The 15,173-nt window shown below is 43.7% G+C and overlaps 2 protein-coding genes across 2 annotated transcripts in view; both read right to left on the bottom strand.

Moving 5' to 3' along the window:
* LOC108695504 (oocyte zinc finger protein XlCOF6-like) overlaps positions 1-14,860 on the bottom strand; it is a 72,040-nt gene extending 57,180 nt beyond the window's left edge. The window contains exon 1 of the mRNA XM_041568133.1: positions 14,820-14,860. The gene's annotated coding sequence lies outside the window, so the exon portion shown is untranslated. The remainder of the gene's footprint in view (positions 1-14,819) is intronic.
* On the bottom strand, positions 5,456-14,959 carry LOC108695520 (gastrula zinc finger protein XlCGF57.1-like). The gene is made up of 5 exons (XM_041568146.1): positions 14,820-14,959; positions 12,638-12,705; positions 11,845-11,949; positions 11,131-11,235; positions 5,456-7,254 (listed from the first exon to the last, which is right to left on the bottom strand). Exons 2-5 carry the CDS (start codon positions 12,687-12,689, stop codon positions 5,621-5,623), a joined length of 1,896 nt encoding a protein of 631 aa, XP_041424080.1. The 5' UTR covers positions 12,690-12,705; positions 14,820-14,959; the 3' UTR covers positions 5,456-5,620.
* Between the last annotated feature and the right edge of the window lie 214 nt (positions 14,960-15,173).

Raw genomic sequence — 15,173 nt, 5'->3', positions numbered from 1 at the left:
GAATATTTCTGCAAAAACCCCTAATAATCTCTCCCTTCTCTTCCACTTGCTGCTCCCTGAATTCCCAGGCTGTGCACTCAGCTCACTGCACTGTAGGACAGGAACCAATCAGCAGCTAGCAGGACCTGATAGGGAACTGAAGCCTGTCTGTGCTTGTGTGACTGCAGGGCTGTGATTGGCTGTCCACCTCCTACTGTGCTTCTTTCATGGACACGCCCACCCCTCATTTGAAACACAGACAGGGACCAGAGAACATCTATAGGGAGCTCTAATAAAGGGGCTATTTTTAAAGATAATATTAATTTTTAGCACCAAGTAAAAGCAACACTATATATTACTTATAATTGCCTACACAATTAGGGTTTTTTCATTTATCCTATACGTCTCCTTTAATAGTTACACTTTTAAATATGAAAAACGCCAGCGTTCTTTAGAACTTAAGGAGTTTCCGTCATACAGGATATGATGTCACTGACATAAGATTGAGGAGGATGTCGCTTCATCTTATCAGTGCGCCAGGTCTAAGCTGGAGAAGAAAACTGGCGAAAGTGGTAACGTTCTGTAAAATTCGCACTTGAATTTGTGAAGTAATGTTCGTTTACCCGAGCGAAAATTTGCCTGGCGACAAGGTGCAAAACGACACTAGCGCCGGTCTCTTTCGCTAGCGAATTGTCCTCTACGCCTGGCGATGTCCATGTGGATTAGATTTCTGGCGAAATTTCTCTAGCGACGCTCCCACTTCGCCCTTTAGTAAATCTGCCCCAAGGTATCTGTGCCAGTGGGAATGATTGGTTAATTCTGATAGTGGGCTGCACTTCTGTGTATAGATATGTAATCCCACTGGAATGGGTTACAATATGGAGTGTACCTCATTCTTGCCTGATATAAGCAGCAGATATATATTATATATATTTATATATTTGGCATGCAGCAAAACTGAGCATAAGAACCAGGATTCCTCTTCCCACCAGCCTCTCCAATTGTGACTGCCCAGTGTTGGTTAGAGAGGTCGGCACCCCAATTGTATACAAAGAAGTTGTACCAAAGACACTAGGGCTAGTGAAGCGAGGGAAACCCCTGAATGTTGGCATCAGCTCATGTAACGTTTCGGGTAAGAATGCACCGAATCCATTATTTTGGATTCGGCTGAATCCTATGAGAAAGATTCGGCCGAATACCAAATCCTCATTTGCATATGCAAATTAAGGGTGGGAAGGGGACAAAAGTCACATGATTTCCCTCCCTGTCCCTGATTTGCATATGCAAATTAGGATTCACATTCGGTTCAATGTTGAAAAAGGCTGAATCCTGCATTTGGGGGCAGACCCCTTCATCTGAGGAGCTGATTGGAGGTTCCCCGAGAGGCTCATAGCTAAACATCTAGAAGCATTGGGCTGCTCGTGGACTTTACCTCTATAGGGGCCCCAATTTAGGTTGTGGAATTGGTTTCTGACTTCAAAATAGGTTTAGAGCCACTTGTTTTGTTTCATTACTTTATGAACCCAGCACAAAGACCTAATTTGTGGGTCATAATCAATAAGTTAATAATCCCTGATGTGATTTATATACTATGGGGCCTAATTATTAAGCCTTGAATTTTTCTGGTCGAGTTTTTAAGGGGAAAAATTTGAGAATTAAATAATTTGAGAACTAGAATTTTACTAGATTTATTATGCTCCAAAGATGCTAAAAATTCAAATCTGAAAATACTCCAGCTGAAACCTGTGCAAGTCATGTGAAATTCAATGGCAGATGGTCCCTTTTACAATAGGAACATGTTTTTTGCCTTCATGATTGTCGAGAGTTTCGGGCTGTTTCACGCTGGTTTTCATTTGATAATGGGAAAATTTTTGGTTTTCATTTGATAATGGGAACATTTTTGGTTTTCATTTGATAATCTGATAAATCTGAGAAATTAGAGTTTTAATAATAGTAGTATCACTGTAACAGAGGAGCTGTGAGGATCACTGATAATAAAGGGATAATAATGCTGATAGATTAAATGTTCCACTTCAGAGTAATGATGGTATTTGCACTGTCCCTTCACACCTGTAAATGAACTGAGTGCAGAGCTGATATTCTGTACAATTCATGTTCCTCTCGTGTGGTCAGAGAAGAGGTAGGGCTTGAACCCCTGGGTGAAGGCAATTGGAGGAGTCTTGCGCTGCTGTGTAAAGTCTGGTGTAACTTTTACCCCAGGAGGGCCCACACTTTACTAATGTGAGATCTACTTTTAGTGATATTGTCCCATTATGATCTACATCCATAATATCACTGTTGGCATTCTGTTCCATGGAAAATATTACTTAAACATTGATTTATGAGAATAAAAATGTATAGTCTTATATTTAAACATTTATTTATTATGTAACCTTAAAAGGATACCGTCATGGGAAAAAAGTGTTTTTCAAAATGAATCAGTTCATAGTGCTGCTCCAGCAGAATTCTGCACTGAAATCCATTTCTCAAAAGAGCAAACAGATTTTTTTATATTTAATTTTGAAATCTGACATGGGGCTAGACATATTGTCAGTTTCCCAGCTGCCCCAAGCAGAATGTTACCCCAGTCTCACATTGTGTATTGAGGGGGACACAAACAACACCCCCAATTGTCCCCTTTACTTACCTGTAGTACTTATACCACAAGCAATGCAGCCGTTACCCTCATACTAGATAAGGGCAGGGAGGATCGGGAACAATTTCAATCCAGTAACTCATTCATATCTCCCCCAAATACACTGCTCTGAGACTGACAGATTCTCATATAAATCCATAGCAACTCTTTAGTACACGAGAACCCCCATGTCCTGTTTTTAAGGGGACCAGAAAAAAATAGCGTAAAATCAGGAAACACATTATGCAATTTATATTGGGGTGACTACAAAAAGGAACGGTGCAAATGAGGGAAAGCCTAAAGGGGTCGTTCACCTCCCAAACACTTTATTTCAGTTCAGTTGTTTCAGTCCGGTAGCTCAGTGTAGAGTCCTGCGCGGGTCCATTTTTGGAAGACCCACGGGCCGACCCGTAAACCCGCAGAACCGCCAACCCGCGTCTATACCCACACCCGGAACTTCTACGTGCAACCCTGCAGGGTATCGCAGGTTTTTGCGAGTACCAAACCCGCTGCAGGACTGAGTGATCCACGTGCCAATTCTGTTCCAATTTGCTCCATTAGTTGATCCATTTTCCAGCAGCATGGGGGAATATCAGCAACTGTTGTATCAAGTCTAACAGCTGCCTGTAATGAAATGATTCTGCTCAGCAGGGACAAACACAAGAAATGGATCAAGCTAGTTACAGGGTCGCTGACCCCACTCCCAGAGCTGCTTCAGAAACACATAAGAAGGTGAAAAATAAAACTTTATTAGGAAACCGATCTCGAACAGAAAAGTGAAAGTAATTGAAAGAAAGTTGTTATATCTGATGAACTGTCTGAAATCAACTGAACTAAAAAAAAGCATTGGAAAGAGGTAAAATTGAGGTTTCACTAAAGCGCTGAAGCACCTAAATAGTTGTGATGTGACTGCAGAGGAGATTTAGCCATGTCATGTAGAGACTCAGTATCGCTGGGCTGGGGAGGCTTTGGGTAACTTTTGGCTAAAACTATTTAGCTGCTGCAACACTTTAGTAATAATGGCTTGGTCCTAGGATTTTCATGGGATCAAGTCAATATCGCTATAAAGGGGTGGTTCACCTTTAAGTTAACTTTTAGTATTTTATAGAATGGCTAATTCTAAGCAACTTTTCAATTTTTCTGCATTATGTATATTTTAATAGAATTGTTTGCTTTCTTCTTATGACTCTTTCAGATGGGGTAACTGACCCATTTAAAAACAAATGCTCTATAAGGCTACACATTTATTATTATTGCTATTTTGTATTACTCATCTTTCTATTCAGGCCTCTCCTATTCATATTCCAGTCTCTTATTGAAATCAATGCATGGTTGCTAGGGGAATTTGGACCCTAGCAACCCGATGGCTAAATTTGCAAACTTGAGAGCTGCTGAATAAAAAGCGAAATAACTCAAAAAACACAAATAATAAAAAATGTAAAGCAACTGCAAATTATCTCACAATATCACTTTCTACATCATACTAACAGTTAATTTAAAGGTGAACAATCCCTTTAAAGCAGCTCATTCTCCTCATCTTGGGAGTTAAGGTATAAGTGCTGACTTTTTCTGGAATTTCAACCATAAAGCAGGACAGGACTGTTGCTTACAATGGGGATCAGATAGGATCTGTGCAGCCACTGGGACAGAATGTTCTGTTATACAGATAGCTAGAATCTCAGCTGCCATAAAGCAGGACAGGACTGCTGCTTACAATGGGGATCAGATAGGATCTGTGCAGCCACTGGGACAGAATGTTCTGTTATACAGATAGCTAGAATCTCAGCTGCCATAAAGCAGGACAGGACTGCTGCTTACAATGGGGATCAGATAGGATCTGTGCAGCCACTGGGACAGAATGCTCTGTTATACAGATAGCTAGAATCTCAGCTGCCATAAAGCAGGACAGGACTGCTGCTTACAATGGGGATCAGATAGGATCTGTGCAGCCACTGGGACAGAATGTTCTGTTATACAGATAGCTAGAATCTCAGCTGCCATAAAGCAGGACAGGACTGCTGCTTACAATGGGGATCAGATAGGAACTGTGGTGCTAGAAACACTGCTCTGCTTTAAAACAAATTACAAACTGGTTTTAAGCAGGAATGGTTTATGAGGATCATGTCCACTGAACATTGCTGGAGAGTTTGAGACACAGATATACACACTATGCACAATCAAAAGAGAACATTATAATGTATCCGATGTATTTGAAATGCATGTGACTCTCCGCATATGAATTAGGTAGGAAGCCAAAACTGTTTCCACCTTCAGTCCACAGGAGATCTATCCTTTCAGAGACAAATACATGTCCCAGTGTGTACTTATATGCGGCTCATTTCCAGTTTGGTGCTAGTGGTCATCTGAGACTAGTTTCACTGACGCTGGACCGGCCATTCTCAATAATAACACGGCATTGTTGAATAGTAGCGATATACACTGATTAATGGATAACCCAGTTCTGTATATTTCCTCTTGTTCCCTGTGACTTTCCACTGAAACATTGTTTTTGTCAGACAATAAAAAGAGACAGCTGAGTCCAAGGATACATATAAAATTTGTCATCAGGGTGACTGGTTTGGTTTTTAGGTAAAAGATAATTATGCTGAATAAAACCTAAGGGGGTTATTTATCAAAATCCGAATTTATTTATATCCCGACCAAATCCGTAAGGATCATTTCCCCTTATTTATCAATACATTTTCAGCCCCAAAAATATGATTTTTTTAAAAATTTTGCCCAAAAACCACGAACTTATCGCAGATCAGGATATCTTCATAACTTCTCCCATTGACTTACACACAACCTCGGCAGGTCTGAGATGCCGGATTCAGACTTTTTCCATCCTTGGGGTATAATAAATCCCAAAAAACGTGAGTTTTTTTTCACCAAAAAATTATATTTTATAATCTCATTGTTTTTGGCATCGGACTTTAATAAATAACCCCCTAAGTGTTCAATATCTCATGTTGTCTCTATGGACATCAGCATGTGAGAAACAGTTATTTACACAGCGCCATTCCCCTCCTCCTGCGCATGTAACGTGTTTTTGCGCATGTGCATCCTAACATGCGTCAGGAGGTTGAACTTGCGAGAGAACAGCTTCCCGCACTCCGTGCATTCAAATGGTCTCTCCCCTGTGTGCACTTTTTGGTGGATGCGGAGTCGGTTTTTTATACTAAAACTCTTTCCGCATTCTGAACACGAGAATGGCTTCTCCCCTGTGTGGATGGTCATGTGATTGTTCAGCGTTAACCTCAGCGCAAAGGATTTGCCGCACTCTGCGCAGGTGAAGGGTTTCTCCCCAGTGTGGATTTTCTGGTGGATTTTGAGGTTGACCTTCCTGGAGAAGCTCTTCCCACATTCCGAACACGGGAAAGGTTTTTCTCCCGTGTGAATTTTCTGGTGGCTTTGAAGGTTGCACTTCTGAGAAAAGCATTTCCCGCATTCCGAGCACTTGAATGGTTTCCATGCGGTAATGTCCAGCTGGAAATCGGATTTCATTGAGCTGCGCTCGCTGTTTCCACCACGATGTCCATTGGAAGTGTTATTGTCTATAGTTTGGGTGCAAAGGTGCGTTGGGTTTTCACTGCTCAGGAAGAAGCTTTGTCCACATTCGCCGCATATATATGGTTTCTCTATTATGTGAATCCTTTCATGCGACAGAAGGTTGCGCTTGCGGAGGAAGGCCTGGCCACACTCGTTGCACTTGAATGGTTTCTCCCCCGTGTGGATCTTCTGGTGAGTGTGAAGGTTTTTCTTTTGAGAGAAGCATTTCCCACACTCTGAGCAGGTGAATGGTTTCTCTTGTGTGTGAACCGTCTGGTGACTCTGGAGATTTTTCTTCCGGGGGAACGTTTTGCCGCATTCTGTACAGATGTAGGGCCTCTCCCCGGTGTGGATTTTCCTGTGGGTGTTAAGGTTGCTCTTATTAGAGAAGCTTTTCCCACATTCCGTACACATGAAGGGCTTCTCTCCCGTGTGACATTTCAGGTGATTGTGAAGGCCAATTTTCTGGGAGAAGCTTTTGCCGCATTCTGTGCAGGTGAACGGTTTCTCCCTCGTGTGTGTTCTCTGGTGACTCCGCAGGTTGCTCTTATCAGAGAATCCTTTCCCGCATTCCGTACATGTAAATGGCTTCTCCCGGGTATGAATCCTCTGGTGGCAGCGGAGGTTGCTTTTATCAGAGAAGCATTTGCCACAGTCTGTGCATTCGAATGGTTTCTCCCCGGTGTGGACCAACTGATGCCTCTGGAAGCTGGGTTTGCTGCAGTAGTGCCGGTTACATTCTGCGCAGAAGAAAGGTTTCTTTTTTGTGTTCTTTCTCATGGGTCTCTTGGTGAACTCTTGACTGTGAGACTGGCTGCAGTGGTGTGTGAGGAGATCACTATTAAGAGAGAAGCTTTTGCCACATTTTTCACAGGTGTAATCAGATGCATCGGACTCTGCTGAGCAGTCCTCATATCGTGAGTCAGTCAGTACTTTGCTCTGGGTTGGACCCAGCAATACCCCAGCACCCTCCTCAGCTGCATCTAAAATATCAGAGGAATCACTGGCACCGGGTACTGGGGAGCTTGATTGTCTTTGCCAGGGTCTGGCAATTTTGGGGTGCCGCTTTCTTTTATCACAAAGGAACCTCTCTAAAAATAAAAAACAAGCAGAGTCAAGACAAAAATTAAAGAAACCTTTCTCAAATATTTCCTAAGCAGAAGAACATCAGCCTCTTTCTTTCTCCTGACAACTTCCTTGACTACCGTATATACTCGAGTATAAGCCGAGTTTTTCAGCATCCAAAATGTGCTGAAAAAGTCTACCTCGGCTTATACTCGAGTCAGCGGGCAGTAGCTGAGATTGCAGTCACTTTTAATCATTCCTATAGCAACAGTTCGCTTGGGGAGAGACTGCAATATCACACAGCGCCATCTGTTGGTTATATGAAAGAATAACAGTGCGCCCTCTGTTGGTTATATCAAAGAATAACAGGGACTGCAATATCACACAGCGCCCTCTGTTGGTTATATGAAAGAATAACAGTGACTGCAATATCACACAGCACCCTCTGTTGGTTATATGAAAGAATAACAGTGACTGCAATATCACACAGCACCCTCTGTTGGTTGTATTAAAGAATAACAGTGACTGCAATATCACACAGTGCCCTCTGTTGGTTATATGAAAGAATAACAGTGACTGCAATATCACACAGTGCCCTCTGTTGGTTATATGAAAGAATAACAGTGACTGCAATATCACACAGTGCCCTCTGTTGGTTATATGAAAGAATAACAGTGACTGCAATATCACACAGCGCCCTCTGTTGGTTATATGAAAGAATAACAGTGACTGCAATATCACACAGCACCCTCTGTTGGTTATATGAAAGAATAACAGTGACTGCAATATCACACAGTGCCCTCTGTTGGTTATATGAAAGAATAACAGTGACTGCAATATCACACAGTGCCCTCTGTTGGTTATATGAAAGAATAACAGTGACTGCAATATCACACAGCGCCCTCTGTTGGTTATATGTAGGATTAACAGTGACTGCAATATCACACAGCACCCTCTGTTGGTTATATGAAAGAATAACAGTAACTGCAATATCACACAGTGCCCTCTGTTGGTTATATGAAAGAATAACAGTGACTGCAATATCACACAGCGCCCTCTGTTGGTTATATGTAGGATTAACAGTGACTGCAATATCACACAGCGCCCTCTGTTGGTTATATGAAAGAATAACAGTGACTGCAATATCACACAGCACCCTCTGTTGGTTATATGAAAGAATAACAGTGATGACAATATCACACAGCACCCTCTGTTGGTTATATGAAAGAATAACAGTGACTGCAATATCACACAGCGCCCTCTCACACAGCGCCCTCTGTTGGTTATATGTAGGATTAACAGTGACTGCAATATCACACAGTGCCCTCTGTTGGTTATATAAAAGAATAACAGTGACTGCAATATCACACAGTGCCCTCTGTTGGTTATATGAAAGAATAACAGTGACTGCAATATCACACAGCGCCCTCTGTTGGTTATATGAAAGAATAACAGTGACTGCAATATCACACAGTGCCCTCTGTTGGTTATATGAAAGAATAACAGTGACTGCAATATCACACAGCACCCTCTGTTGGTTATATGAAAGAATAACAGTGATGGCAATATCACACAGTGCCCTCTGTTGGTTATATGTAGGATTAACAGTGACTGCAATATCACACAGTGCCCTCTGTTGGTTATATGAAAGAATAACAGTGACTGCAATATCACACAGTGCCCTCTGTTGGTTATATGAAAGAATAACAGTGACTGCAATATCACACAGCGCCCTCTGTTGGTTATATGAAAGAATAACAGTGACTGCAATATCACACAGTGCCCTCTGTTGGTTATATGTAGGATTAACAGTGACTGCAATATCACACAGCACCCTCTGTTGGTTATATGAAAGAATAACAGTGACTGCAATATCACACAGCACCCTCTGTTGGTTATATGAAAGAATAACAGTGATGACAATATCACACAGCACCCTCTGTTGGTTATATGAAAGAATAACAGTGACTGCAATATCACACAGCGCCCTCTCACACAGCGCCCTCTGTTGGTTATATGTAGGATTAACAGTGACTGCAATATCACACAGTGCCCTCTGTTGGTTATATAAAAGAATAACAGTGACTGCAATATCACACAGTGCCCTCTGTTGGTTATATGAAAGAATAACAGTGACTGCAATATCACACAGCGCCCTCTGTTGGTTATATGAAAGAATAACAGTGACTGCAATATCACACAGTGCCCTCTGTTGGTTATATGAAAGAATAACAGTGACTGCAATATCACACAGCACCCTCTGTTGGTTATATGAAAGAATAACAGTGATGGCAATATCACACAGTGCCCTCTGTTGGTTATATGTAGGATTAACAGTGACTGCAATATCACACAGTGCCCTCTGTTGGTTATATGAAAGAATAACAGTGACTGCAATATCACACAGTGCCCTCTGTTGGTTATATGAAAGAATAACAGTGACTGCAATATCACACAGCGCCCTCTGTTGGTTATATGAAAGAATAACAGTGACTGCAATATCACACAGTGCCCTCTGTTGGTTATATGTAGGATTAACAGTGACTGCAATATCACACAGTGCCCTCTGTTGGTTATATGAAAGAATAACAGTGACTGCAATATCACACAGTGCCCTCTGTTGGTTATATGAAAGAATAACAGTGACTGCAATATCACACAGCACCCTCTGTTGGTTATATGAAAGAATAACAGTGATGGCAATATCACACAGTGCCCTCTGTTGGTTATATGTAGGATTAACAGTGACTGCAATATCACACAGTGCCCTCTGTTGGTTATATGAAAGAATAACAGTGACTGCAATATCACACAGTGCCCTCTGTTGGTTATATGTAGGATTAACAGTGACTGCAATATCACACAGTGCCCTCTGTTGGTTATATGAAAGAATAACAGTGACTGCAATATCACACCGTGCCCTCTGTTGGTTATATGAAAGAATAACAGTGACTGCAATATCACACAGCGCCCTCTGTTGGTTATATGAAAGAATAACAGTGACTGCAATATCACACAGTGCCCTCTGTTGGTTATATGTAGGATTAACAGTGACTGCAATATCACACAGCGCCCTCTGTTGGTTATATGAAAGAATAACAGTGACTGCAATATCACACAGCGCCCTCTGTTGGTTATACGAAAGATTAACCGTAATGGCAATATCACACAGCGCCCTCTGTTGGTTATACGAAAGATTAACCGTAATGGCAATATCACACAGCACCCTTTGCACATTGTAGTGGGACAGTGGGACAATGCACACAGTAATCCGTTTGGCAATTCTCTGTTACCATCAACTTTGCAAAGAAGTCTGGTTGATCGCTGGGGGGGTCGCTTTGGCGGAATTTGCGCTGCTGGGGAGACAGGGCTGTGTCTAGGCTTATACTTGAGTCAATACGTTTTCCTAGTTTTCGTAGGTAAAATTAGGTACCTCGGCTTATACTTGGGTCGGCTTATACTCGAGTATATACGGTACTTGGTGGTCAGACTGTGGGAAACTGACCAGTAGGTGGCGCTGTTGTAACAAAATTCATTCATATTAACCGTCATGTATCCCTTAATATCGTGGAATTAAAAATAAATAAATAATGATTGTACATTTAAAATGTGCCTAGAATAGCCCCCTCATCAATTTTACATTCACTTATTTTAAAGGTTTACTTATCTTTCAAAAGGAAACTAACAAGCTCTTTCTCCATTCACTGCTCACTCAGCTGCTTTCCATAACCCCTGGGGTAAAAGGTATCAGTGCTATACAAATAAAGTATAATAGGAGCTAAGCTAATGGAAGGGGCTCCCACCCACCATGCAGGGAATAACTAGACAATTCTAACAGCCTTTACCATCACCTTAACTATCCCCTAGAAGATGAATCTCTGCACAGAAGGAACGTTACTCACCGGCCCCAGGTTCTGTCTCCTTTTCCCTCTTTGCTTGAGCCCCATGTTCCTCGGTGTCCAACTCTTCATTCTTTGATTTTACTTTCAGCTCAATCTCTAAGGCACCTGAAAATGTACAGGGAATAATAAGTTTGTATGTGACCTCCGAGCAGGGACACAAGCTAAGCTCAGAAACCTAGTTAGAAATTAACTGTATGTTTGTCATTAGTTTTGCTCAAAAGTTCTATGAAGTGATACAGAACTACAGCCTCTTGTGTCTGTTTCTTCTTTATTCATGGGAACTGCTAGGGGGACTATCACTGTGATTAAAGGGTATTTTCATAACTCACCCTCCTATTGAAATATATATGGCACCTGATTTAAAGTTGAAATAAAAATAACGGTTGCTTTTAAAGGACAAATTTATAGGAGCGTCGAATAGATCCTATTTGTATTGTATTTGTTTGTATTTCCTTATGTCTTAATGGTACAGTAGGATGAGACCAGCCAATCACGGTTCTGCCCTCTAACTGGAAATGAAACCCTATAGAATCCTATTTGATACGATGAACCACTGTCTGTCCCTGGAGATTGTTTAGTATCTCACAATATGAAAGACATTAAAATAACTGACTTCACGTTGGAAGAGACATCGTCTAGACAAAGACTCCCCCCACCCCAAAATATGTATTTGACCTAATGATCAATAAAAATATAGAATCCCTGGCTACTTACCCCCATCAGCTGCTGAGTTTTCCACTGGGTTCTGATCATCTTCAGAGTCTGATTCTTCTTCTTTTATCTTTATCAGTAATATTTCTGGTTCTGCCTCTGGGAAATCTGCCAATTAAGAACAAACAGGGTCAAGTAAGGCTGAAACTAAAATGAGCTACAACCTTATCAGCAAACACCTTAGCTCATAACAAGGTTACAGATATATAGAAACATTGGGGTGTCACGCTGCTATAGTTCCAGGGGTACCCAGGGTACAAATAATCACTCGCCCCAAATCTCTCCCTAACTGACCTTCAGACTGGGCCCCCTTAGCTCATAACAAGGTTACAGATATATAGAAACATTGGGGTGTCACCCTGCTATAGTTCCAGGGGTACCCAGGGTACAAATAAGCACTCACCCCAAATCTCCCCCTAACTGACCTTCAGACTGGGCCCCCTTAGCTCATAACAAGGTTACAGATATATAGAAACATTGGGGTAACAGTCACCCTGCTATAGTTCCAGGGGTACCCAGGGTACAAATAATCACTCACCCCAAATCTCCCCCTAACTGACCTTCAGACTGGGCCCCCTTAGCTCATAACAAGGTTACAGATATATAGAAACATTGGGGTGTCACCCTGCTATAGTTCCAGGGGTACCCAGGGTACAAATAAACACTCACCCCAAATCTCCCCTTAACAAAACCTCTCACAAAGTTAAAGTTCCACCAACTTACCCACAGGCACAAACAGGGAGATCCCTAAAAAAGAGACAACACAGAGGGGACAGGAGGTAAATAATTAACTCACCAGAGTCAGAATCAGAGTCTGTTTCAGGTTTTACTTGAGTCAGATGCTTCATTCTCTCATTACAATCTCTAGAGAACAAGAATATGACAGTAGGTCAGTGCTACCCCCGGTCACATGACACACAGGAATTCGAAGGTGCGCAAGTAAAATACCAGAATTACCCCCTAAAATTTAATGTGATTTAACTTAATATTACTGGGCCCCACAGCAAATTCATTTTAGGGCCCCAACATATCAGAGGTTGCCCTGTTTTACCAATATTTATTGAAATTGCTTATTAATTAGGGCCTCATGGGCCCCCCTGCAGCTGCCGGGTCAACTTCTTCTGTCGTTACACCCCTTCCTCTCCAGAATCCAGAGCAGGAGTCCCCAGTCACAACTTGTCTGAGTAGGGTTGGGACTGATCATATCAATAAGTGCACTTTAACCCTATATCTCTCAGCTCTCCCACACTGGACTATACCCACACAGGATTAACCCCCAGTCTCCCCTCTCTATCAGTCCCTGCAGCAGGATTAACCCCCAGTCTCCCCTCTCTATCAGTCCCTGCAGCAGGATTAACCCCCAGTCTACCCTCTCTATCAGTCCCTGCAGCAGGATTAACCCCCAGTCTCCCCTCTCTATCAGTCCCTGCAGCAGGATTAACCCCCAGTCTCCCCCTCTCTATCAGTCCCCCTGCAGCAGGATTAACCCCCAGTCTCCCCTCTCTATCAGTCCCTGCAGCAGGATTAACCCCCTAGTCTCCCCTCTCTATCAGTCCCTGCAGCAGGATTAACCCCAGTCTCCCCTCTCTATCAGTCCCTGCAGCAGGATTAAACCCCCAGTCTCCCCTCTCTTATCTCAGGTCCCTGCAGCAAGGATCTAACCCCCCAGTCTCCCCTCTCTCAGTCCCTGGATCCAGGATTAACCGCCCCAGTCTCCCCTCCTCTATCAGGTCCCTGCAGCAGGATTAACCCCAGTCTCCCCCTCTTCAGTCCCTGCATCAGGATTAACCCCCAGTTCTCCCCTCTCTATCAGTCCCTGCAGCAGGATTAACCCCCAGTCTCCCCTCTCTTTATCAGTCCCTGCAGCAGGATTAACCCCCAGTCTCTCCCTCTCTATCAGTCCCTGCAGCAGGATTAACCCCCAGTCTCCCCTCTCTCAGTCCCTGGATCAGGATTAACCCCCAGTCTCCCCTCTCTATCAGTCCCTGCAGCAGGATTAACCCCCAGTCTCCCCTCTCTATCAGTCCCCTGCAGCAGGATTAACCCCCAGTCTCCCCTCTCTATCAGTCCCTGCAGCAGGATTAACCCCAGTCTCCCCTCTCTATCAGTCCCTGCAGCAGATTAACCCCCAGTCTCCCCTCTCTATCAGTCCCTGCAGCAGGATTAACCCCCAGTCTCCCCTCTCTATCAGTCCCTGCAGCAGGCATTAACCCCCAGTCTCCCTCTCTATCAGTCCCTGCAGCAGGATTAACCCCAGTCTCCCCTCTCTATCAGTCCCTGCAGCAGGATTAACCCCCAGTCTCCCCTCTCTATCAGTCCCTGCAGCAGGATTAACCCCCAGTCTCCCCTCTCTATCAGTCCCTGCAGCAGGATTAACCCGCCAGTCTCCCTCCAATCAGTCCCTGCAGCAGAAACCCCCAGCTTCCCCTCTCTATCAGTCCCTGCAGCAGGATTAACCCCAGTCTCCCCTCTCTATCAGTCCCTGCAGCAGGATTAACCCCCAGTCTTCCCCTCTCTCAGTCCCTGGATCAGATTAACCCCCAGTCTCCCCTCTCTATCAGTCCCTGCAGCAGGATTAACCCCCAGTCTCCCCTCTCTATCAGTCCCCTGCAGCAGGATTAACCCCCAGTCTCCCCTCTCTATCAGTCCCTGCAGCAGGATTAACCCCCAGTCTCCCCTCTCTATCAGTCCCTGCAGCAGGATTAACCCCCAGTCTCCCCTCTCTATCAGTCCCTGCAGCAGGATTAACCCCCAGTCTCCCCTCTCTATCAGTCCCTGCAGCAGGATTAAGCCCCAGTCTCCCCTCTCTATCAGTCCCTGCAGCAGGATTAACCCCCAGTCTCCCCTCTCTATCAGTCCCTGCAGCAGGATTAACCCCCAGTCTCCCCTCTCTATCAGTCCCTGCAGCAGGATTAAGCCCCAGTCCCACAGACAGTACAGGAGGAGGAGGAGGAGGAGGAGGAGGGAAAATGACTTACCCAGTAGATGAGGCTGGAGATGTGAGTACAGGGGATGGGAATGTCAGGGACACAGGAGAAGGGAGTTGCAGGGAGTTACAGGCAGCACCAGGAGACAATTCCCAGCCTGTTCCTCACTGTCCCCCCCTCACACAGCAGCTCTGTCGGAGGTCTGTATGGAGGGAGGAGCTCACATCTCTTCCGCCCCTTCTATGAGGTAGTCTGTTTGGGTTAAAGACAGTGACTGAGGACCAATGAGAAAGCAGCTGACATTCAGCGTAGATCTAGTACAGACTAGAGCTCACGCCATGTTTTTGGTTGGCAGATTTGGCTTGTACCAGGGAGGGGAGGGATGTACAATTATTATAACAAATA

This window comes from Xenopus laevis, chromosome 6S (assembly GCF_017654675.1).
Source record: "Xenopus laevis strain J_2021 chromosome 6S, Xenopus_laevis_v10.1, whole genome shotgun sequence".
NCBI classification, from domain to species: Eukaryota; Metazoa; Chordata; class Amphibia; order Anura; family Pipidae; genus Xenopus; species Xenopus laevis.
Note: the sequence above shows the minus strand (reverse complement) of the source record. Positions and strands in the feature narration are given on the sequence as shown.